General features: G+C 39.6%; 1 protein-coding gene across 1 annotated transcript in view; it reads right to left on the bottom strand.

The window, feature by feature from the left end:
• POU6F2 (POU class 6 homeobox 2) overlaps nt 1–25,063 on the bottom strand; it is a gene marked incomplete at its 5' end in the record, with an annotated part of 488,714 nt that overhangs the window by 373,558 nt on the left and 90,093 nt on the right. The window contains one exon of the mRNA XM_084795181.1: nt 5,128–5,299. Coding sequence (XP_084651307.1) covers nt 5,128–5,299 — 172 coding nt within the window. The remainder of the gene's footprint in view (nt 1–5,127; nt 5,300–25,063) is intronic.

The following is a 25,063-nucleotide window of genomic DNA, read 5'->3' as shown; positions in this document are numbered from 1 at the left end:
CTGTTCTGTGTCACTTAGCAATGAGCAATGCTCAGCGAACCAATCTGGTGAGAAGTTTGAACACTGGCACCTTTCTTATTAGAAAGATTTTTATTTCAAAGACTAAATATTAATTCTACTTAAAGTGGATTTTTTATAATGCAACGTCATACTGATATCCTAATAGGAAAGCCCCCACTAAATTAAAGTTGTCTAAATACACAGAGCCTCTCAGTGACTTGTTAAACAATTACTTCAGTGAATTAGATTTTTCTCGGATTTAAGAATAGTGTTTAAGTGTGCATTTCTCCTCTCTGCTAGTCAGAGAACAGCAAAGGCCTGCTTGACTATTAAACCATATACTGCTTTTGGCAAACACCTTATCCTGAATCCCATTTACCTACACAAATACAGATTTCTACCCTTCTCTATTTAGTGGGCCTTTTCTTTTTCTTTTTCTTTTTTTGCATAGAATATTTTGTTCAAATTATTTAGGTGATTTACGAGTACGACGTTTTAACATTTTTGTTTAGCAAAGTACACTTTCTTTAGTGGAAAAGGACATAAAACGTTTTAAAAATGTAGAAGTCTGTTCCATATTTCAGATGAATATATTTCTCTAGAGAACTTCCCTCATCATCTTCAGCTAACTCCCTCTGGGGCTCAAGCCCTACATGCTGATTACTAGCTCCAGCATATTTTATCAGAGGGTTATAAGCACCCAAGGTATTGGGACCTTGAGAGAGACGTTTAACTAAAGTAATGAAGACAGCCGTCCCATAATGAAGGCCTCCACTTGCGCTCACAGGCAAGAGGCAGCCTTGCCGAAGAGCAGCCCCCACGATGCCTGCAGTGACCTCCCTGCTGACCTGCAGAGACCACTGTCTCAAGGGGTGACAGACAATTTAGTCCCTTATCCTTTTGTCATTGAAAATGACTCCATGGCCATAAATTCTAATCAAGTCAAACTGGGCAGCAAGCAATTTGAAAACAGAAAATTTTCTAACACGTGATTTTGGACAAAGCTCAGTCGGAAAAGGAAAGAAAAAAGGAAGCAAACAGACAAGTACATTTCCTAACCTGCAGAAACCACCAATCCAGCTTTCAACTCTCTCCCTAGTAGTTCTCAGATAAATGAAATCAAAAGTGTTCACTCTTGAGAGTTTTATCATGGTTTTAAAGAAAAACAGCCACGTTTTAAAAATTTCACACACAGCATTCATAAAGGGTGTGTTTTTCTCTCAGTTCGGGATTCTGAGCTGTGTGTCCAGTTTCTGGTTGTGTGATACAACAGACAAACAAGCCGCTGGTCCTAGCACAGACACCTAGGGTAGCTGAAACTTAAACACAAGCAATCATGGGGTTTTAAGTTGAAACAATAAGAACTGTCCCAGGGGAAGCACTGTTCATAAATCATCTTTCAAATCTCAAATACATTCAGAGGAAATGTTTAGGGCCTGTTTTGTGAGACCTCACTTCTTCAGCTGAGAATATAGATATTTTTTCAGGGATGTATATTACTTTTATCTTTTCTGCAGCCATTTTCCTGGCCAAGCGGTGGACACTACCATTTTAATTTTAGCATCTCGCTTGATGGGCGTAACTACAATTGAGGGACCACATTGACACGAACAATATAAATGCTGCTGGGGAAACCCTGAGAGACAGTCTGCCAAAGGCCAGTTTGGGGTACAGTTTCTAGCATGTACAACACTAGTCCCATATTTGGTGACTGGCCCTGCCTGTGTGGTATCACTCATTTGATCATGCAACTAGAGCCCTGTGTGACACAGCATCGGTTTCTCAAATAATTCTCCCACGTGCAGGCCTGTGCTCCATCCTGTGTCTTGTGGCTCAGGATGGAGCAGAATATGCTCATGAGCTGAAAGTGGAGGTAGTTTTCTACAGGCTCTATAAGAATAAATAATGCACACTTAATGATATTGCAGAGAACCGCCTCACCACATGTATCTCAATGAAATGTGGGTTTATCTCTCTTAAGTGTACTTTAGTTTCCATGACTGCTCAAGTTAAGCAAAAATGTTACTTCTGATGTAATTACTTCATAAAGCACAAGGGCCCTTTTCTGAACTTTCTACTTAAGCTGGCATATGGCTTGCTCCCCCTTCTAGCATTCTGAGCGGCTCAGAGCACTGAAACATTCTGCACAGTATGTTTCCCTTCGGATGCTGTTAAGTACAGAGGTGCAATTTAAGGAGAGGCATGAAAAGCCCAGTGGTTCCTGGAATTTCCTTTGTTTATCCATAGAGGGCATCAGTATTAGCCTTTCCCCCGTAGTTTGGGGCTGGAGGTGCCATACTGTGCGAAAAAACGGGCCTGTCCTCTGCACTACTAATTTGAACGAGACCCAGATGGGTGAACCAGCTTTAAAGAAATCCATTTATGTACTGAAATTTCAGGCCCAAGAGGAAAAGCAGCTTTTTCTTGTCCCCTGTTGTTGGATAATGTCTCCCTATGACACTAAACATACCAAAATGCACAGGATTTGCCATGATCTGTCCCTTTCGTAAGAGAAACACAGGCTTCAACAACACAGGGGGAAGTAGAGTGACCCTTGGTGGAAGAAAAGGCTCAACTGCCCAGAAACAAGCCAGTTCTCAGCCATCAAATAATGAACACAATCAGAAATATATATATCTAAAAATGAAACACAAAGACCTGGGCTGAAGAAAACAGCGTATGCCTGCACCATAAATTGTATCATCCAAGTTTCTACCAAGATTGGGAAACAATTGTTTTAGTAAGTTTTAGACAGTTGTGTAAAATAAAATTCCCGACTCTGAGTCTTAGTAATATTTAAAAGTGAGAGAGACCAACCATCCCAGCAACTAAGGATCCTTACAAGACCAGGGAATGCTCTCATCTCCGTGTGCTTCCAATAGTTTCTGTCTCGTGTTGTCTCAGTTTTTTCCCTCAAGTTTTCAAGACTGTTAAAGCAATGATTTCTTCTCTGCCTAATTGAAAACTGGGAAAGAATCACGTTGTGTTTATGAAGTGACTTGGAGGAACAGGACAAGCTAATGAATACAAAACAGCCCTAGGCAAGGAGTGGGACTTCTGCTGGGCTCTCTCTCTCTCACACACACACTAGGAAGTTAAGAACCTCTAAACGCCAAGTCCACTGCGAGTTTCCAGTTAAACTATGGCTCCTTAGTCCCTGGCATCCCAGAAAGATCCCATTTAAAATATGTTTTCAGGGAACTTTAAATAAAATTATTTTCCCCTCTTGGATCTTTCAAAGCTTTCTTCCCTGTACAGTGCAGACCAGTAAAAGTAGGTTACAATATGTGAAGTAATTCGCAACACTGAAAAATCTAAATAAATGCCACATCAAATCAGGTATCCAACCCTACATCTCTTCGATGGACAGAAAACAAGTTGTAGCTACAAACCAAAGTCTACAGAATGTACTTTACTTTTAAAAAAAATACATGAACCATTTGGAACAAATAATTTAATATCTGCCGCCTTGCTGAGGTGGAGATCAGCTGCTTTTGAAAGCTAAAGTCTTGCTCAGTAAACACAGCATCCGAGAGAGCTCTGCGTGGATTTTTGCCTTCCTGTAACTGATAATTTTACCTGACTTCTTTCACTAGCCTCTTAAAACAAAATGAGCATTTCTAGGGCCTAACTTTTCACACAACTAAAAACTTAGACCACAACTGAAAACTTCTGCAGAGCGAACGGTTAAAACTCAGACCCTCAGTGTGGAGATTTGGTTTCAGAGGCAACCGGTCTTTTGAACGAAGAGTGACCATGGAGTTTCTTAAAACTGGAACCAGTTGTATTCTTAGGTAAAATCCAGCATTTTTACTAAAAGGAACATGCAAAACAAAGTTTCTATGTGGTCCATTCTGGTGTCTGCCTGAACACTTACAAGGAGGAGGTTGTCCTCTGTAGAACAAGCTGAGAGCAGCTCATCTGTCAAGAAAGTGTCTCTTCTCTACAAAAAGAAACTAAAATCTAGTTTAAAGCTAAAATGAGCATTCTTCACCAAGTATTTTATATATGGATGTTGCTTGACTCCAAACTTCAGGCAGGCTCATGACTATTTTTTTTAAATCTGAGAGCAAGCAGTTTTCTGTCTGTTTATATTTGATTAGTTGTATACAGATGTGTAGACAGACAGACACACTTGAAAATAATTAAAAGCGAGTGTGTCAGAGACTACTGTTGTGCAAACCTAACGTCACTCAGAAGCATAAAGAACTTGTGCGGCAGACACCTCACAGCATCTATCACTCGGACTGGCGCCTCAGCAGCCCGCTCCCCTCTCTGATTAGAGATCACAGTAGTTGGAGTTGGCTTACAGACTGTCATCTGTTTGAATGACAGATGTCTCTGCTGAAGTGGCACTCTGTTTGTTCTCGCTTTGTTTACCAAACAGATTCCTAAAATGTCCTGGGCTGTCTGTCGCCAAGGTTAGTATGAGGCTAAAATATGCTAAAGAGAGAGAGAGAGGGGTGGGGAGAAGGGCAGGCGACTGTTCTGTTCCCTCAGCCCTTTTAAAAGAAGAAATACTCACTCAGATGGTGATGACAAAAATGTGTTTCTTTGAGCCATGCCTGTAGCCACCTTTGTTTACCTGGCACAGAGCGATTTGTATTGACATTTTCAGTTCTTTTCTCCCATCTTTTGACTACAGATAATAACTCTTTACTCTCCTTCCCCTTAACAAAAGGCTGCAAAGCAACCCGAAAGTGAGTCGATATTTATTCAATAAATGTTAACCAATTCTCGCAATGGAACTGATTTCCTGATTATTATTATTATTATCATCATCATGTTGTCCTTTCTTTTCGTTCTTTGCTTCTGTTGGTTCGGATAATTTTCAACCTGGGCATGGCAACAGTACTTGACAAGTCAAAATGGTCAGTAAGTTCCTTGTTGGATTAAAAAAAAAAAAAGAAAAAGTTTGGAGGGCATTCTCCCAGCCAGTTGAACACGCTCTGGTGCCTTGGCCCCTCTAAGATGCGGAGCTCTTCTGTAGCATTTACAAAAAGAAAAAAGAAAAAAAGAAAAAAAATGAATGAAAAACAGGAGGAAAGGGGGGCTGGGGTGCTGGTGGCTGGATTGCTCTTCCGGACAACATGGTAGGATTGAAATGAAATACCTAGACAGACTTACCGAAGAGCTTGCTGGGAGTGTCCTCGCTGTCATTTGATTCCGCGGGCGCAAGCAGGGGCTCATTCAGCTCGCTGTCTGAAGTAGCAGCCTTGTCCTCACCTCTCAACTCCGCATTCATTTCACTCCGCACTGACAGCAAGGGCTTACTGACTTGTCCTGCTATCATTGGATCCTAGGATGGGGGGAAAGAGCGAAGGGGAGGAAAAAAGTGGCAGCTTTAGAGAGCGTGTCCTCTCTCCCTCTCCCTCTCTCTCTCTCTCTCTCTCTCTCTTCCACACACACACTCTCCCTCTCTCCTCTCTCTTATCTCTGCCTGCTCCTGCTGTTATTGCTGGCTGCAGTCAAGTGAAGAGCTATTACAGATTCGATGAGTTCTCCATTACTCCCCACCCTATTAAAGCTCAACTAGCATGTGAGAGATTCAGCTGGCTTCGGAGGGAAAAGGAAGGGAGAAAAAAAAAAAAAAACCAACTTCTTTGCAAGCAGGCTAACCACAGCTTTTAATTGTGGGATGTGCTTTTGTTAGGATGTTTTTACACCTTGTTCTGACTTTAATGCAGTAAGGGGGAAAAAAGAAAGTGCTGGTTTGTACTCCAGCAACGCACCTCTTTAGAAGGGGCACCCTACGGAGGGAACGGGACTATTTTAAGAAGCCTTCTCCCTGGGGGAGAAGCAATTAAGCCCTATCCCAAGAGCAGAGAAAAGAGACAGGAAAAGAAGAGAGAGAGAGAGAGACCGCTACAAGCTTTAAGTGGAATAAGAGATATTTCTTATGTAAATTCCCTGAACACACTTAGAAGTTGGCTACTCAGGTCCCAGACTGGGCACAGAGGCTGACCCCAAATCAAATGCACATTTTAAAGCAAACAATACACAATAAAATATACGGAAATTGCTTTATATTTTTTAAGGAACTGGGAAAATACTTACAAACTGTGTTCAATAATTCAGTTACCTAGAGCATCATATACCCAGAGCATTAAAGAGAAAGGAGTCAAGAATCACTTCCACGGGAAAAAAAAAAAAAGACAAAACTTTTTCTCCCCAATAATTTAACTTGGCTTTATCCTCAGCTTATTTAGAAGGGCATGTTAGGATGAGAAATACTCCCCAAATCTAGCCTTTAGTCCACTTGCAAACTAAGATTGCTTTGGCACTGATATCAGATGCAGAAGCAGAGCAAAGCAAAAAAAAAACCTGCCTTTTTCCTTCGTGATCTGGGAGCTATTTATTGTCAAGTTCATGCCTAAATGGTTCCTGAGCAGGAAACAGGTGACGTGCAGGAGCAGGTGGGGCGGCATGCTCCCCTGCCCGTCATCACATCGGTTATGGTATGCCTGCAGTGTTTTTTTTTCTTTTTAATGTATTCATGCCTGAAAAGTGAATTTGATATGACACATGATAATCTATGAAAATGTTAATCAATACAAATAGTTTAAGCTGTCATCAAATGCACTTCTTTAGTCAATACTCATACCACTGAAAACAATGTCACTGTCACCAGGGCTTAATTTGCACAGCACTTAAATATTGGACTCTGTGCATCAATGCACTTCTTCTTCAAATACTGTAGGTAAACACATTTTCTCCCTATTTAAGGCTGAAGCACTCAGCACGCATTTAGCTGAGCCGAATCCTCCCTTTTGAATACCTTGATAGGTCCACTGGAGGGCAAAATTAATACTTAATTGAATCTCACAGTCATCAAAATAATCAATACTTTTTTATTATTTATTCTTTACAGTCTGTTGACTGTTTCAAACCTCTGAGGGAATGGTGGAAAGGATTCATGGCTTTGAAACACTGTCATTTAACAAGGTAATTTTCAGTGGGGCATTAGGGGTTGTGAAACATATAATAAAACAAAAATGGTGGCTTATAATAGGAAGAAAGAAAAGAATTATATTTCTGCCATCTAACAAAACAGGATAAATAAAAAAAAAAGCAAGTGGAGAGAGAGCGAGGAAGGAGGGGGATGAGGGAGAGAGAAAGGCTGGCTTTTGAAGGGTTTTATCATATCAAGAGCAGAGCTGAGCTTTCATAATGCTGACATTTCTCATCCTGACAATCCTAAACAAGTGGAAAGGATGCGATCGCAGATATCATCTTTCATCACATTCCCCAGCCTAAGAACCAACATGACAGCTCCTCGGCCCTTTACACTGTTAATTACTAAATAAAATACTACTCCCTGTCAGCATCAGATTATTGTAGATAGCAACCACAAACATTCCTCCATTGTTCCCCCCCTCGGAAACTGTGATACCTACCTTGAACTTTTTAGAAAATAGATTAGGCTTGTCTCAGTATATTGTAAATATTTGAAATAGAATCAATGTAATCAATGTGGTCGACCCATGGAATTGTCAATCTAAATTTACTGGTGAGAGATTAGTGTCCCAGGTGCTGGGTATGGTGGCTAGATTTTAGAGCACTTGGCACTGGGGTGGGGTGGGGGTGGAGAGAGATTGACGAAACACAAAGGAGGTAGGCAATTCTCAATTTTTTCCCAGAATTTTCCGCTGTATAGTTAGAGAAGATTGTGTGTGTGTGTGTGTGTGTGTGTGTGTGTGTGTGTGTGTGTGTGTAAATATGTGTATGTGTGTGTGTATGTGTGTGTGTATGTGTGTGTATGTGTGTGTATGTGTGTGTGTGTATGTGTGTGTGTGTGTGTGTGTGTGTGTTGTTCTTGTTGTTGCCCTGATTTAGTGAGTAGTCTGGGCAGTGTAGGGAAGGGAACAAAACTGGTGATCGCATGGTATTTGTAGTGTGCTCATCAAAGAATACAAGAACCTGGGTTTAAATTCTAGAACTTTGTTTTAAATTCCTAAAAAGCCGAATCTAAAAAAAGAGATAAAATTTTCCCTTTGGCACACCACTATTTATTTGCATATCTTCTAATGGGTGTTGATGGTGAATTTTCTCTTGGGAATACAATCCTGTAAGCTACACAGGATTATTCATGTGTCAGTGAATATCTGGGTGGACTTAAAAAGGAATATTCTCCTGCTTTAGTTGTAAAGGGTCAAAATTGAATCCTAAACCCTAGAGAAGAGCTGAGATAGTAAGTTCACTTGCACTTAAGTATGACAAAAGTATGCAAAGCATGCCCTGTCAGATGGTGTATATCCACTGGCCATTAGCTTTCTGTTCTTAAATTACTTCTATGTACCTCATACATGGTTAGATTGCCAACCAGTGCCTCTCAGTGACCTAAGCTTAGAAAATTCAGCTTGTCACTATAGTACTAATCTGAGTTTTCATTTTACAAAACACTTTACAGTTTCCATGACATAGCTGAATATATATGAATATTTATATACATACATATGCGTGTGTGTGTGTGTGTGTGTGTGTGTGTGTGTGTGTGTGTGTGCGCACATGACATGGTTAAATAACCAACCCCTAGTGAGTCAGAGAACAGACAGCTTTTAGTCACAGCTGCAGCCACTGGGAGGTCCATTTGAAAATGTGCCCTAAGCAGTAACCACTGAGTACAGACTCACCGGCAACTGGGGAGTGCCTCTTTTAGTAACCCTGGGCTTGGAAGTTGATGTCTCCGTGAACTGCTATTGTGATCTGTGAAAACTTTTCTGCGAAGAGCATTCAGGATTTCCCAGTACATACTCACACCTTGCAGAAATGTAAGCGCACTCTGACTTCAACATATCCAAGGCCCCCCCACAGCACCAAACAGCGAAAAAAAATGGATAAAGTGAAAAATTAACTATGACGTAATAAAACTTTCATGCTCAAGCACTTGCAGTTTTCACTGCTGCCGTAGAAGGAATGAAGGCCTCATTGCCATTTAGTTATGAGCATTTTCAGGAGAATGTGCTCCCATATTCAAGTGTCAATAGAATACAGGGCACATACAGGGATCATTAGAGATCAAAGATGACAAGACAGTGAAAAGAAAAATAAAAGAATAATAAGGTTTTTTTAAGTGGGAATTACTTCATTAGCAAAATTTGAAGAAAAATTTGATCTCATCCAATAGTGAATAGCGGGACTGTGCCTCAACATCAAAACAGTGCCATGCTAACTTAGATCTCCTTCAGGTGTGGATAAGGAATAAGAGCCTCTCATCTGGTGCCTTTACCAGGCAAGCTCTTCAGATGGAGCTCTGTTATACAAACCAAGCAAGCTATTACCCACATATTGTGGAGGAGGAGCTCAAGTTCAGAGAGGATAAATGACTTGAGCCTAAGTCACATGGCTAAGTTTTAGAACAATAGCTCAAGGTCTAGTAGATGCTCCTATTTACCCTGCCCAGTAACCAATGAGTGTGGTTACCCCAGAGTTTGAACTGGGAACTGAAGGGTCGTCATGGTAACGGCTGGCACCAAGTCCAGGGCACCAATTCCAGAGTGGGTTGTGTGTGTTCTCATCTTCCCTACAAACGGAAGACAAAATATACCTCTGGCTGGCTCTGCTTGGGCAAAACACCTGGAACAATGCTTTACAGGACACTGGAGAGAGTGTTCAATACCCAGATGCCTTCACTGTCCCCTCTAAGCACAAGATAAGCATAATAAGCCACGCAAACACCATCAGCCTTAATGTGCTCATCATAGAAATGAACAGGCTACACTGAGATGTGTTCCCTAAAAACTAGTAGATGCTCCTATTTACCCTGCCCAGTAACCAATGAGTGTGGTTACCCCAGAGTTTGAACTGGGAACTGAAGGGTCGTCATGGTAACGGCTGGCACCAAGTCCAGGGCACCAATTCCAGAGTGGGTTGTGTGTGTTCTCATCTTCCCTACAAACGGAAGACAAAATATACCTCTGGCTGGCTCTGCTTGGGCAAAACACCTGGAACAATGCTTTACAGGACACTGGAGAGAGTGTTCAATACCCAGATGCCTTCACTGTCCCCTCTAAGCACAAGATAAGCATAATAAGCCACGCAAACACCATCAGCCTTAATGTGCTCATCATAGAAATGAACAGGCTACACTGAGATGTGTTCCCTAAAAACTATGTCACGAAGATGTGCCACGATAAAAGGGTATTCCTCAAAAGCTCACTTATGTCTATCCAACATACATCCTTGTTCTGTTTAGTTTAAACTGATTGGATGCATTCTCATGAGACTCTGGTTTCTGTTATTCTTCAATATAATTTTCACTGGAGATGTCCATGCTCTTCTGCCCAAGTTTTATCTGATGAGCAGCTTCAGGACTGGGGAGAGTTTAACATGGTCTTCCACCAAGTTGCTAAAAATAATGCCAAGTAAAGAAAGATAATAATTCAGATCAACACTTTCAGTAGGTTGACAGAATTTTTGGAAGCATAATCATTCTCATTTTCTAGTCAGAAGTATGGAGAGCAAGATTATGAATTCAACAAAGCACCGTGTCCAGTGGCAGCCGCCCAACTGAAACAGCCACGCCCCCCCTTAGCAGAAGTTGAGCTAGGTCCAGCATATTTTTGTGAACAAACCAAGTATGAAACTGACAGTCAAAGCTGCTTTTGGATACAATATAAATAACTTAGACAGTCCTAAAAAATCCATGAAATTTTTTCTTTGGTTGTATGATAAAGATATCCACACCAAAATTCAATAGAAATATTGCCTATGTCATAAAAAAAAGTATGCTGGATCTTTCCCCATTCTAGATATACTTGTTTTCATCTAGGAAAAAAATATAGAAGCAAATTACTTATATTCATTTTAATGTGCAAACACAATGTCATATTTTGTGTTTAATTAATTTTTCTTACAGAAACAAATTAAAATATCAAAACAGAAAATAATTAAGAGGAAGAAGCCAAACCCTAGTGAGTTTAGGAAAGTGATCAAAGTCAGTAGTGAATTCTGTTACTTTAGATACAAACGAAAAATTTTTCATTTTTTTCTTTCATCAATAATCATGTTAAGTTGTTCAGTTCTCAGTATATTTAACGTATTGAAAAATATTTTCTCCCTAGAGTTTAACAATTTCTAATTTTAAGCTTTCAATATTACTTCTTATGAATAACTTTTAAAAGACATAATTGACCTTTGGGAATAGAGGTTTTATAATATTTTATATGCATTTTATACTATGCTGTTTTATATGTTTTTAATTAATGTAAATATCTATTTTTGAAAATTTGGAAAATTTAAATATTAGAAAAAACTAATGCATATGTTTAAAATGCCATACATTCACCTGCCAATATTTTATTTTAAAAATAATTTTTTGTATTACAAAAGGATCATTTTTGAGGAAAGCAGGAAATCCCACATTTGTAATTAATGCTTATCAGAAATCTACATCATAATGAACTTCATGAAAACCCCACATATGCCTGGATGGTCCCACAGCAATTCACACAGAAAATGCTGGTCTGAATCTGGAATTCTTTTCTCAAGTCAACAATCTCAGCTCTGATTTTTTACCTTATTCCACTATAGTTAGAATGCTGAAATTTCATCTACTTCTATCCCCAAATATGTAAGTATTCTGTGTAACCAAGGAAGACCCTCAAATTTCAAAACAAATGTTGGGCTCATATAGTGGCTCTCCAAGACAGGCATGAGGGACCGCATAATATTCCTCACTTTAGTACTAATTACTCACAGGGCCATTTTATCTCTTCGATCTTAGTTTGCATATCAAATGATGTTCTATATTTCCCTGAAAATATTGTGAGACTCAGATAGATACAACATATAAATAAATTCAAAAGACAGCATGTATTGTACTGGTAGGCATTTTTCTATATTACTGCTCTCCCACATAAAGCCATGGGCTTGGGTTATTTCTCTCTCTGAGCCTTTGGTTTGCAGTAGGAGTCACTGTCAGTGACGAAGACTGTACCATTCACTGTAGCTCATGCACTCCTTGCTTCCAACGCCCTCATTTCCTGAGTACCAGTCATGTTAGCTGCCACGTCTCTCAAGGAGGGCCTGCTAATATCTGATAAAGCCCAATGCCGCTGTTCGGAAGACGGCCTGGGTCTGACACTTCCTCTATACCCTAAATACTTCGTCTAATCACTGTTTGATTAAGACCAATGTCCAGAATCATCTGGAAGGGGAAAAAAGCAAACTATTTGATCATTTTTGTGCTGGGGATGACATCTCACTCACCAAGGGTACGTTTAACATATGTCCAGCTTAAGCATCTCTTTCCTCTAGTGGAACTTCAGGTGCATGAGCCCCTGCCCTCTCTTCTTAGGGCCTCTGTCCTTCTTCAGGTGCCGCGGTGTCACATACTCCTAACCATGCTTATACTCTAGCGGTAACTCAAACTCAGTTCAAGGAAACAACACCAAACACAGCTGTATCACAAGTGAGAAGCAAAGCCACAGCAGCACGTGTGTGTGTGGGTTGAGAGAACAATACAATGATCAGACAAATAAGCATCAGTCAGTTCTGGGCTTCTACAGAGCACCTGTACAGAACTGCAGTTGAACACGCCTCATCTAGAACATCACCTTGACCTCCTATGGCGCCCCGGCTCATTGGAAGTTAATATGACCGTGTGGACAATGCTTCATGCCTACTTATCTGGGAAGAGAAGGAGACACTGATATTGACAACCTAATAGCACCATCAATTCGATTTCTGCTGCCTTGTGGAAAAGCATCAATAAGAGTTCAATCTGGCTCATCTGGATTGCGTCTTTTGGTAATGGGGTTATGCAGCAATATCGATGGCGCACACACCTACCCTATAGTCACATAATCTTCATAATCTCCTGGCTTCAAATGGGCATCAGGCCTTAATCAGAAGTGAATTTGCATTTCGTAATTTGAGTGGACAGCTGCTGAGGAGTTACAAGAAGATACCATTCAGTCTCTGCTTTAACTAAAATTTATTTTTAATGCCTTAAAACTTCTGGCAGATGTGTGTCTGTGTGCGTGTTTGTGGGTGTGTATGCATGTGTGTTTAACAACTGTTACCTTTTGCAAAACCAAAGGCCATAGTCATCTCTCAGAATGGGAAATTCTGATCCTTAATCCAGAATTTCCAAGCCAAGGACTGAAATGTCTTAAGAATTTTTAGAGATTTGCCTTTTGTAACTCAAAGAGAGTCAGGACAACTGAAGCAGCCACTATGTTTTAAAAACTAAATTGGTTCCTCACATCTGTTTTGTACGAAGTCCTCAGGATGCTATAAGAAATTTTTTACTAGGTCGGCCCGCATTACATCTCTAAGAGAACTTATTTTTTAATTGTGTACCCATGGAACCTAAAGGGGGTGTCAGATCCCCTAAAGCCCCCTAGAAGCAGATGTGAGCCGCCTAACACGGGTGCTAGGAACCCAGCTCAGATCCTCTGTAAGAACAGTACATGCTTTTAACTCCTGAGCCATCTCTCCAGCCTCCTGAATTGCATCTCAGATGTGACAAAACCATAATAGATTTTGTTTATTGGTTAATCTTTAGCAGGCAGAATCCTCAATGCTGGGCACTGTGTCTGTTACAAACGAGGCTCCCAGTCATAATGTATTCTGATTGATGCACTAATAGTGAAGGAGACAAGGGGGACGCAAAGGAGGGAAATGAGAGAAGAGCTGTCTTCACACTGGGCAGCAGAAACACTCAACAAAGCTAAGGCTGCAGAGCCCCGAGTGGCCCAGAGGAACAAGGGGCTACCTCCTCAGGGTCAGGCTCAGGGCTCTGTCTACTTGGGTTCTCTCTGGAAGAATCTATCTACTACTGGAAGCTTACTACACGGTACAATGTCCTACTCACACACACACACACACACACTCACACACACACACACTCACACACTCACACACATACTCAAATACCTACTCACATACACACACTCACATACACACACTCACGCACACATACATACTCACACACACACACACACACACACTCACACACGCACACACTCACACACATACTCAAATACATACTCACATACACACACTCACATACACACACTCACGCACACACACATACTCACACACACACACACACACACAGGTATTTTAAGGTTGGTTTTATTATAAATCTTCCAATTCTGTCATTTAAATTAGAATCTTAAATGAGAGTGCCTCTGATGCCATCTTTCTCTTCTGAATGACAAAGGATACCAAATTAAAAACTTTGCTTTACAAAATATCTGCTTTCCATAAATAAATAGAAAAATCCATCCTGCCCCCTGCTGACCAGTCCTAAGGATCCATGGTGCCTTCTGAGGAGTTGGGTCCACAGACCGGGTCCCACTCTCACTTTCCTGTTGGATGCCGTGCTGTACAGTCTGCAAACTACAGAGCTCTTCACCCTCTGGTGTTGTAAAATTGGGAGGGTGATGTTTCTGGCCTCTGGACTACCTAGTCAAACTTGAGCACAGACACCCCTGGTCTAACAGTGAGCTCTCTCTGTAGTCAGCTTCCCTGGGGGATCCGAGCTGCCCCACTTCTGGGCCCCATGGTGCTAGGGGTGAGTGTCTGCACACTGGAACCAGCAGCTTGTGTTCAGGCGTGAGGTCACCTGCTTTCTGTGGGGCTTGGATAAGGACTTACATGCCCGAGCCTTCAATTCCCTGGGAAGAAAATGGGGGTAATAATAGCATATGCCGCATGGGATGCGTTTACAGATTAAATAAATAATTCAAATGGCGCGTAGACCAGGCTGCCTGCCTGGTAATAAAAGAGATTTCTCTATCACTTGCTCTGTGCTCTTTGTTTACTGCCCTCTGACAAGGTGTGAGAGTTTGGGTACCTTAGTAAAGGGAGCTCCTTAGCTTTCATTATATTTTCAAAGAGACACCGATCCACCCCTCCACATACACAGGAGTAAATCAGTCTGTAAGCACTGCCAAGGAGCCAGCCTGCCTTTGGACCCGCCTACTCCAAACATCGGGAGATTGTGGGGCACACAGCAAGCCCCCACTAAATAGGCATTGATTTTATTTGAAAAACAAAAACAAGAATCGATATCTATAAAAAATGAAAGAAAGGTCAAAAACCTGTTAGTTTTTTTTTTTAACTAAATTACTCTTAAGTCCTTTGAGAAGGAATTTACTCCATAAATCCTAAAGGTTTATTATTTTAAGGAATAAGTAACTGTCAGAGGGCTGTAAATTCCATAGAATTTTATCTCCAGATTAAGACAGTATCTGGCTTTTAATTTTATTTTATAAGTTTGATGTCTCCACGTTCTTTAAAGGAGCCATCCTACTTTGTTCAAAAGGCCATTCATTGCCTAATTGATTTCACTAATGTTCCTCCGCCCCAGCCTGACACAGCCTGCTGGGACTATTCAGGGGCTGCTCCTAGCTGCTTCCTCCCCTGTTCAGCCCAGTTAGTGGGTTTCCTCTCCTTCACCCTCAGCCTGCACATGGCAGGGTCCAGTGCTAGCCTTTCTTTGCCCTCCCTCTCTCCGGGTAATCCACTCTCCTTTAATATTCCAAGGGTGACCCTTGACTGTTCTTTGAATGCTGCCCCAATTCAAAAGGCTTCTGAGCTTTTAAGAGAAGCAGAGATAACATAATTCCAAAGAGATGGGGGTGGGGAAGGAGGGAGAATGATGGGAAAGATTATCTAAATCTCTTCTCTGGGCTCTCAGGAGTACATGAGCTGGGGTGTTTGTGTTTTACAGGTGTCCCCCGCCTCACTGGCTATCTTTATTAACCCCTGTTAAAATTATTTTATGGATTTTTCTCCCGACTCAAATTATAAATAGACTTATTCAAGTATTTATTTTAACCTCTAACCTTTGAAATGGGGTTTTATTTAAACAAACCAGGGTCTGCTTAAGACAAAAATTGATGATATTCAACATACATATATATATATATATATATATAGACAGTCATTATGAACAAGGTATTGCTCTGAAGACTTTGGGGGAAAGAAAGATTAATAAAGATTTGTTACCATCAAAAATTCTGCTAGCTGGTAGACACCAGGAAAGAAAGGAGGAGCAACACTGAACACCTGATGTACCTCAGCACACTTGCTGTCAGTGTTAACACTTGCTGGCTATTCTGTTAGATGCTGACGTGACTCATTTTATCCAATGGCTGAGCCCTATGCATGCACTGACACACTCTTTCTTTGAGGAAACATTTAGACATCCCCAAGGTTGCTAATGAACATGTTGCTCCACCCAGAGCAACCTTAGGCTTCTCAAAACTTAACTCTTGGTTTTAGAGAGAGAGATCGTCAGCAAATGTTGAAACAGCATCTCCCCCTTGAAGAAGCGTTCTGAAGCCAGGTTCTCATCCGGCTGTTAAAAGCTGTCTTGATGGTGGAGCAGATGGAACGTCCTAGTGACCATGTTTGTGTCTGGAATTCAAGAGTAGTTGACCTAACACCTTCAAGTTACCACTGTATCTCAGACTACCTAATGTGTGGGCAAATGAAGAAACAGACACATTAGGAAGTCACCCCTATGAAAGCATATAAAATTAGATGGTTTTCTACAAGAAGAACATTATGACGGGTGGATCTGGGACTTGGGGTCCTTCCTGATCAAACTATGGCACCAGCCAAGAAAAATATAGGCAGTAAACTTCAAACCCCTACCCAGACCTAGCCGACGGACAGGACATTCTCCACTGTTGGGTGGTGAGTGAGGTCTGACTTTCGTACAAACTGTGGGGCCCCATGTCTGACCACGTTCCCTTAATTGGCAGGCCTGGTGGCACTCAGAGGAAGGATAACAGGTCACCAAGAAGAGACTCGATACCCTATGAGCATATACAGGGGGAGGAGGTCCCCCTCAGTCACAGACATAGGGAGGGGAGTAGGGGGGAAGTTGGAGGGAGGGAGGAATGGGAGGATACAAGGGATGGGCTAACAATTGAGACGTAATATGAATAAATTAATAAAAAAACAAGAAATGAAAAAAATTAGATAGTTTTGTAAGGTCTCTATAAACAATTGGTGTTTTTGTTGGATTTAGAAGCCTCTATAGGTGTGATCCCTGCCTCTTGACTCCTAGTTCGCTTGGGTGGATGCTTCAGAGGTTGAACATAGATAACTTAGTTCAGGAGGGCTGAATTTACCCCAGATCTGCACATGTAAGCAGTGTCTCTGACAAGGACATACCTGTGCCCCATATCAGTGTCTGTGTACACTGCTATACTAGTCAGTGCCCCAAAGAAGGCAAACCCATACTTGAAAGTTAGCTTGACAAACAGCTCTGCTTCATTCTGCTCCATGTAGCTTCTGTGCTGGGCTCCCTCACACAGATGCTTTGCCTAAAAAGTTTTATAGTTGCTTTATGGAACAAGTGAGAAGTGGAACATCATTTCTCCTGCTTTCTCATTCACTTCGGCTACAAGGGTCCACAGGCTGCCTTCCTCTGAGCCCACTAATACACTTTCCTTCTGGGAGGCACAGTGGGACTGAGCTGTCTAGAAGGCTTGCTCTTGATTGTTGGAAATGTGAGGACCATTTCCTCATTATGTCAAGCAAAACTAATCACATCAATGCAGTACCTTTCAACAAACCAGCAAGAAAATGTTGATTAAAAATAAGGCATAAAATAAATTTAAACTAGAATTTAGACAAAATAGGGGACGAATTTCCAAATTTTTTTAAATTTAAAAGCACCCAGCCAATTACGTTGGGTTTGTAAAAGGAAGACAGTTTGATTTTTGTTGTAAGGGGATATGGAATTTATTTTTCTTGTTTGACTTTGGTACTGGTAGTGTTTTAATTAATGCTAGTTATTAAAATATGTATTAATGAATATGGCATACTACTCAGTTTTGCATATGACAGAAGTATATTACTAAGCAAGACATAGAGTTCAGAGCCCTTTGCTGCTAAAATTATAGCAGCAATGAGGACCAATAAAAGCCAAGTAAATAATTAAAGAAATATCACTATGATGGGTGGTAATGAAGCCTATGAGCAAAAGTAAAGTTGTGCTGGGCAAGGTCCAGAAACAAGTTCTAGGGTGTTAAGTCTTTGCATAAAATGCCAGTCTGCATTTAACCTACACACATTCTAGACTACATTCTAATGTGTTCTTAAGAACCCTCTAGCTTTTTCTTAGAATACCTGGTACAGTGTAAATGCTACACAAATAGTTACCCTATATTGTTTAAGGAATGAGAAGAAAGTGAAAAGTATATAAATTTGTTTCAAATACATCTAAATTTTTATATTTATTTACTCTGTGTGTGTGTATGTATGTATGTATGTATGTATGTATGTATGTATGTATGTACACAAACATGCCCACACACACATATAAGAGATGAATTTATGAGAGTTGGTTTTCTCCTTCTACCATGTGAGAACCAGAGATAATGGGATCTGCGATCAGCCTCGCCATCAGGTTTAGCAGAAGCACCTTTAAGCACTGATCTATCTTGCTGGCCCTATAGACACATTCAGAAAGTTGTTCTGACCTAGAATTGGTTGCCCAGACTAGCACAAGCCATGGGGGTGGATGGAAAAACAAGAAAGCATCTTCAGCAAATGGTGCTGGTCTAACTGGATGTCAGCATGTAGAAGAATGCAGACAGAGCCATATCTCTCATGCTGCACAAAACTCAAGTCCAAGTGGTTCAAAGATCATAACATAAAATCAGATACATTGAACCTGATAGAAGAGAAAGTGCAGAACAGCCTTGAACACATCAGTACAGGAGACAACTTCCTGAAGAAAATCACTAAGTTTGACAATTAATAAATGGGACCTCTTGAAACTGAAAATCTTCTGAAGGCAAAGGACACTGTCCATGGGACAAAGGGCAGCCTACCAAATGGAAAATGATCTTCACCAGCCCCACCCTGACAGAGGGATGATATCCAGTATGTATATTATGAACTCAAGAAACTAGACTCAACAAACTAAATAATCCAGTTTAAAAAGAGAGTACATATCTAAGCACAAAGTTCTCAGCAAAGGAATTTCAAATGACCAAGAAACACTTAAGGAACTGCTCAATACCCTCAACCAACAGGAAAATGTAAATCAAAATTACTTTGAAATTTCATCTTATACCTGTCAGAATGGCTAAGATCAAAAACACAAATGACAGCTCTTGCTGGTGAGGATGTGGAGCAAGGGGAGCACTCCTCCATTGCTGGTGGGAGTGCAAACTTGCACAACCACTTTGGAAATCAATATGGTGGTTTCTCAAAACATTGGGAATTGAACTACTTCAAGACCCAGCTATACCACTCCTGAATATATACCCAAAGGATGCTCCATCCTACACAAGGACACTTTCTCAACTATGTTCATAGTAGCTTTATTCATAATAGCCAGAAGCTAGAAACAACCTAGATGTCCTTCAACCAAATAATGGATAAAGAAAATGTGGTACATTTACATAATGGACTATTACTTGGTTGTTCAAAGAAAAATGACATAATGAAATTTACAGGTAAATAAACAAACTAGAAAAAATCTTCTTGATTGGGGTAACCCAGACCCGGAAAGACAAACATGGTCCGTACTCACTTATAAGTTCATCTTAGCTGTAAAGTAAAGAATAATCATGCTACAATCTATAGACACAGAGAAGATAAGTAACAAGAAAGGCTCAAGGGGCTATGTAAGAATCTCCCTGAGAAGGGGAAATAAAATATAGATTTTTCAGGTGGATAGAAGGCATATAGTGATGGGAACAGGAGGGATCAGGTGGGCAAGGTGGAGGGAGAGAGTACTGGGAGAAAGGACTGTAATTGGGGGCATTTGGGGGACAAGGTAGAAACCTAGTGCAATGGAAACTCCACAGCATTTATGAGGGTGATGTGAGCCAAGACTCTTCATCATGGAGGATATGGATCTTGAAGAGGCCATCTTCTGTAACCAGGCAAGGCCTCCAAGACACCAACCCTGCCACAAAGCCTTTGACCTACAATTTGTCCTCCTTGAAAAAAGTGCTGGGATAATTGTGGCACAGAACTTGTGGGCGTGGCCAACAAATGAATGGTCCAGCTTGAGACCCATAACAGAAGAGGGAGCCCATCCTGATACTGCCTGGAGGGCCAGGAGCCAGGGGCTGAATAGTCCAGAGACTTAGGATACAACCAAACATGACTGGCAAAAAAAATAATAAAAAAATAAACAAGTCAATGAAATGATTCCTAATGATATTCTGCTATACTTATAGGCAGGAGCCTAGCATTTATCATCATCAGAGGCTTCATTCAACAACTGATAAAAAGTAGATAGAGAGACCCACAACCAAACATTAGGTGGGGTTCTGGGAATCCTTCAGAAAAGGGGAAAATTGTAAGAACCAGAGAAGCAAAGGACACCACAAGAACGTGGCCTACAAACTAACTAAGCAGGGTTCACAGGGGTTCATGGAGACCTAACTGTCAATCAGGGAGCCAGCATGGGACTGACCCAGGCTCTCTGCACATCTGTTACAGCTGTGTAGCTTGGTCTTCTTGTGGGACTCCTAACAGTGGGAGCAAGACCTATGTCTGACTCTTTTGTTGGCTTTTGCGACCCTTTTCCTCCTACTGAGTTGTCTCATCCAGCCTTGATATGGGGGTATGTGCCTAGTTTTATTGCATTATGTTCAGAAAAGCCTCCTCTTTTCTGAAGGGAAATGGAGGAGTGAATCTGGGGACTTGGGGAGGGGAACTGGGAGGAGAGGATGGAGGGGGAAACTAAAGTCAGGATGTGATATATGAGAGAATAAATAAAGTAGAAAAAACTCTAACACTGGTGTATATTTCCTTCAACTAAAATAATGTCTATTTTTTTGAAACTGGATAGAAATTCTCAAAATAAGTAAAAATGGCTAAGAAAAAATTTTAAACGTGTTCAGCATCCTTAGAAATTAAAGAAATGCAATCAGAATGGCCAATATCAAGGAAAAATTCACAGCAAATGCTGCTGAGAACATGGGGAAAGGTGAGTCTCCTCCATTGCTGGTGGGAGTGAGAACTTGTAAAATGACTATGGAAATCAATTTGGCGCTTTATCAGAAAATTGGGAATACCTTTGCCTCAAGACCCAGCTTATCACTCATGAATATATACCCAAAAGATGTTCCACCATACAACAAAGAAATTTGTTCAGCTATGTTCATAGCAACCTTATTTGTAATAGTCAGAATCTGAAAACAACTTAAATGTTTCTCAGTTGAAGAATGGATAAAGAAAATGTGGTACATTTACACAAGGGAAAACTACTCCGGCTATTAAAATCAAGGAAATAATGCAATTTACAAGCAAATGGATGGAACTGGAACAGAGCATCCTGAATGTGGTACCCAGACCCATATGGTACAGGATAATCATGCTACGATTCACAGACCCAGAGAAGAGAGGTGACAAGGAGGATGCAAGGGAGGATGGTTAACCCTCACTCGGAAGGGGAAATAGAATAGACAGAAGAAGTGGTTGAAGAGAAGCAACAAGGTAGAAAAGAGAGTGTGAAGAAAAATGAGGGTCTAGATGAGAGAGGTCAGGCAGGGCTCGGGGTGGAAACAGAGGGCCTGCAGAGAAAAGAAAATCCCTGACGGGATGGAGACCTAGGGCAGGGTAGGCCTCTGTGGGGATGTGGGGGTGACTCGAGCTGAGGGGTCAGGCAGGGCTCGGGGTGGAAACAGAGGGTCTGCAGAGAAAAGAGAATCCCTGACGGGATGGAGACCTAAGACAGGGTAGGTCTCTGTGGGGATGTGGGGGTGACTCGAGCTGAGACTCCTAGTAGCAGGGGTCACAGAAACCCTCTAACGAGACAGGATGCCAGGAGAGACGATATTTACCCTTACATCGTCTGTGTTCTCAAAATTACATACTATCTGAAACTGTGATTCCAAGCACTTGCAAAATACATATTCTGAATGATGTATCATGATTTATTCCACTCCTTTTAAACTGCAGAGTTAGGACAAAGGTCTTAGAAACAAGATATTCTTGCATTAGGTGATTTTTCACTGAGGTCCAAGAAAAACGTTAGAGTTTATACTCACTTCAGTATTTCAATTTTGCCTTATTTTTAGTGCCGAAATGCATAGCGTAAAATAACTATAAATGCATAAGTGTGTATATATTAGGAATATGTTGTAAGAATTATTTTCATTGGTAAAGTAATGTTATCAAAACCCATAAAGTCCCTTGATTTAAAATATGTCTAATTATTCATACAAAAATAAAATCTTGACAGGTTAAAATATATTCCTGGGAGGAACACTGAGAGTGTGGACCATTGCCAAAGTGCCTTCAAGACCAAGCTGTGGAAAATGTATGCTCCCAGTTCACGGGAAAGCTTCTCTTTTGTATTACATGTTTAATATTTTCTAATTTATTAGTTGGAATGTGGCATTTTATTAATGCTTTAATTTGCATCTTATTAGCAAGCTTAAAATTTCCAAGTTTATTGGCTAGCTGAACATCCTCTTTCACGAACTGCTCGCGTCCTGTGTCTTTCTGTTGGGGGGTCTCCTTGTCTTTCTTGTGAAAGAAACATGGTAGAGCCACACGGAAGCAATCATCACCTCAAGTCATAGTTAACAGTGTTTTGAGTACAAATGTATGATGCATAATGTAGAGGAAGGAAATATAAAGCGTATTTCTAAACTTTCCAATGACCATAGTGTCATTTTCCTCATTTCATTGATGTTGAAATTGAGACAAAAAAGAGGGAAATAGAATACAACTTGACAGATTTTCTGATTTTAAGTTGGGTACATACCCACCTTTTCTTCTTATCATTTGAATTGTACTAATGTTGGCTGTTTAAAATGCTTAAAACTTTTTATTCAGTCATATTTGTCTTTTATGTTTTATCCTATTGCTTTTATAATCAGAATTCTCCCTATTCACAAAAGAAATATGTACAATTTTTATTTTGCATAACTTTTGTTGATATGTTATTTCTTGGAGTTTCTCTAGTTGTACAGCATTAATTGAAAATCTTTCTCAAAAGTAATGGAATTTTAGAACATAGTTAATACAATGACTTACTTGCATATCATAATTTTATTTGTCAAATCAAAAACTAAGAACTCTCAAGTTTGTATTAAAATTGTGTGTGTGTGTGTGTGTGTGTGTGTGTGTGTGTGTGTGTGTGAGTAAGAGTATTTTTCTATTTTTTTTTTCCTTTTTGGAGCTTTTAAAAATAATTTCATAAATTTACTACAGTATTACTCTTATTACATAATTTAATTCAATTATATTTCCCTATAAATTCACCCAGTTTGTCAAGAATTTCAAATGTTCTGTTAATCCTTCTTCCTCATGAATATGCTGCAGTTTTCTTTTTAGATTCATCCTATGTTTATTTTTTGGCTGTTTCACCCACAATGAATTAACTCTCCCATGTATTAATGTTTAAAACAAATTAATTTATTTATATTTTTATTATATATTTATTTTCCCAACCTAACTTAAGCATCTTGATTTTCACACTTAGTTAATTTTAATTTTCTTTAAATAATGAGAGATTGGAAGTTTGCAAATTTGTTATACAAAGTGAATTCTCATTGTTATCTTTGGAATCATTGTTGATTCATGGCATTTCCTGTACTTGTTTTGTTATTTGACCCAACAATAACTTTAGTCATGTTTTAAATTTAAAGTTTAAAACTTTACTAATCATTTAAAGTTGTATTGTGTCAGAAAATACAACAATTTTAGTTTACTCTTGAGTTTTATTTCTTTGTTTTTGTTTTGAAACCCACTTTCAAATAAGTTTTTGGGAATTTCTTATGAATACATAATATTTTAGTATGGTCTAAGTTAGTATGAATTAAATATTTAAAATTGTGATTTATGTTCTTTAATATCATTTTTACTTTGAGTTTCCTTAGTCTAGGTACAGCTGATTAATTTATGCAAATTATTTTCTAAATAAATGTATTTTATTGAGTTTCTCAGATTTTCTGCTTTATATTTTTTAATTTTTATTTCTTTTGTAGTGTTAAATGAATATAATAAACTTAGTAATTGTTAGCCTATTTTGAATTCTATTTTGCCTTGAGTTTCACTGACAATAATATCCTACACTTTGATTTTACTAATTTCTTTTAATTCAATAAAAGATTGAAGTTAACATATTTCATGAAAATTGAAAACATTTATGCTTAGTGTCATAATCAGTATATTTTACCTTATTTTGCTGTCTAGGTTTTATTGTGCTTTGGGTTTTGCTTTGGTTTTTACTTTATTATTGGTTTCAGATTATTTTATTTTAAATTTGTAATTATTTATTCATTCTTTCTTATGTTCTTTGTGCCTCTTACGTGTGATTTTTTTAACTAGTCTTTGTCACAAGTTGGAAAGTTTTCTATCTTTCTTTAGGTTCTTCAATATGTATGTATGTATATATCTATGGGGATTAGTTTTTAATCACTGTAGTGAATACCATAATTAAATCATTTAAATATTTCTCTCTGCACTATTTAATGGATTTGTCGTGGAGGCACACACCCATAATCCCAGTACCCAGGAGGCTGGATGGCCAAGAGATTGAGGCTAGCCTGGGCATCTGTTGAGATTTTGTCTCCAAAAAGAAGAAATTAGTTTATAGAGCCATTTATAACTTGCAATTAATAATACATGCTTCCATCTAGGCCTTTAATTTAGAACTGCATACAAAATTCACTGCTATTGAAAATACTTTATACTCTTAAGCCTTTTATTTTAGTATTACTTTTATATCTGTATACAGCTCTTTAGCTGCATTCAGAAACATTGTTCAGTCTTTCTTCCTAATTGTCTTCAAATCCAGCAACAGTGCACCAATTCCACCATGCCGTCCATCTTCGCCTTTTAATCTTAATTCATCTTAACTTTTTAGTAATCTTTAAATGATCACATGACAATGCCATGCTGCCCAAGTCCTTGTTAATCTGATGAAATATATCCGTTGCCTTCATGCATTAAAGATGTCTTAGCTGACTTAAATTTTTTTTTTCTCTTGCAGCTTGTGGCTCAAATTCTTCAGAGAACACTTAAACGTCTGACTAAATTTGTTTTTCAATGAAGATATTTGGAAACTAACCGGATTGTTGCTTCTTCTCGACAGCATTCCTTTGTTTTAGTAGCG

Source organism: Acomys minous (assembly GCF_964271855.1).
Source record: "Acomys minous genome assembly, chromosome: 9".
Taxonomy (NCBI): Eukaryota; Metazoa; Chordata; class Mammalia; order Rodentia; family Muridae; genus Acomys; species Acomys minous.
The sequence above is the reverse complement of the archived record's forward strand: the minus strand, read 5'-3'. Positions and strand labels throughout refer to the sequence as shown.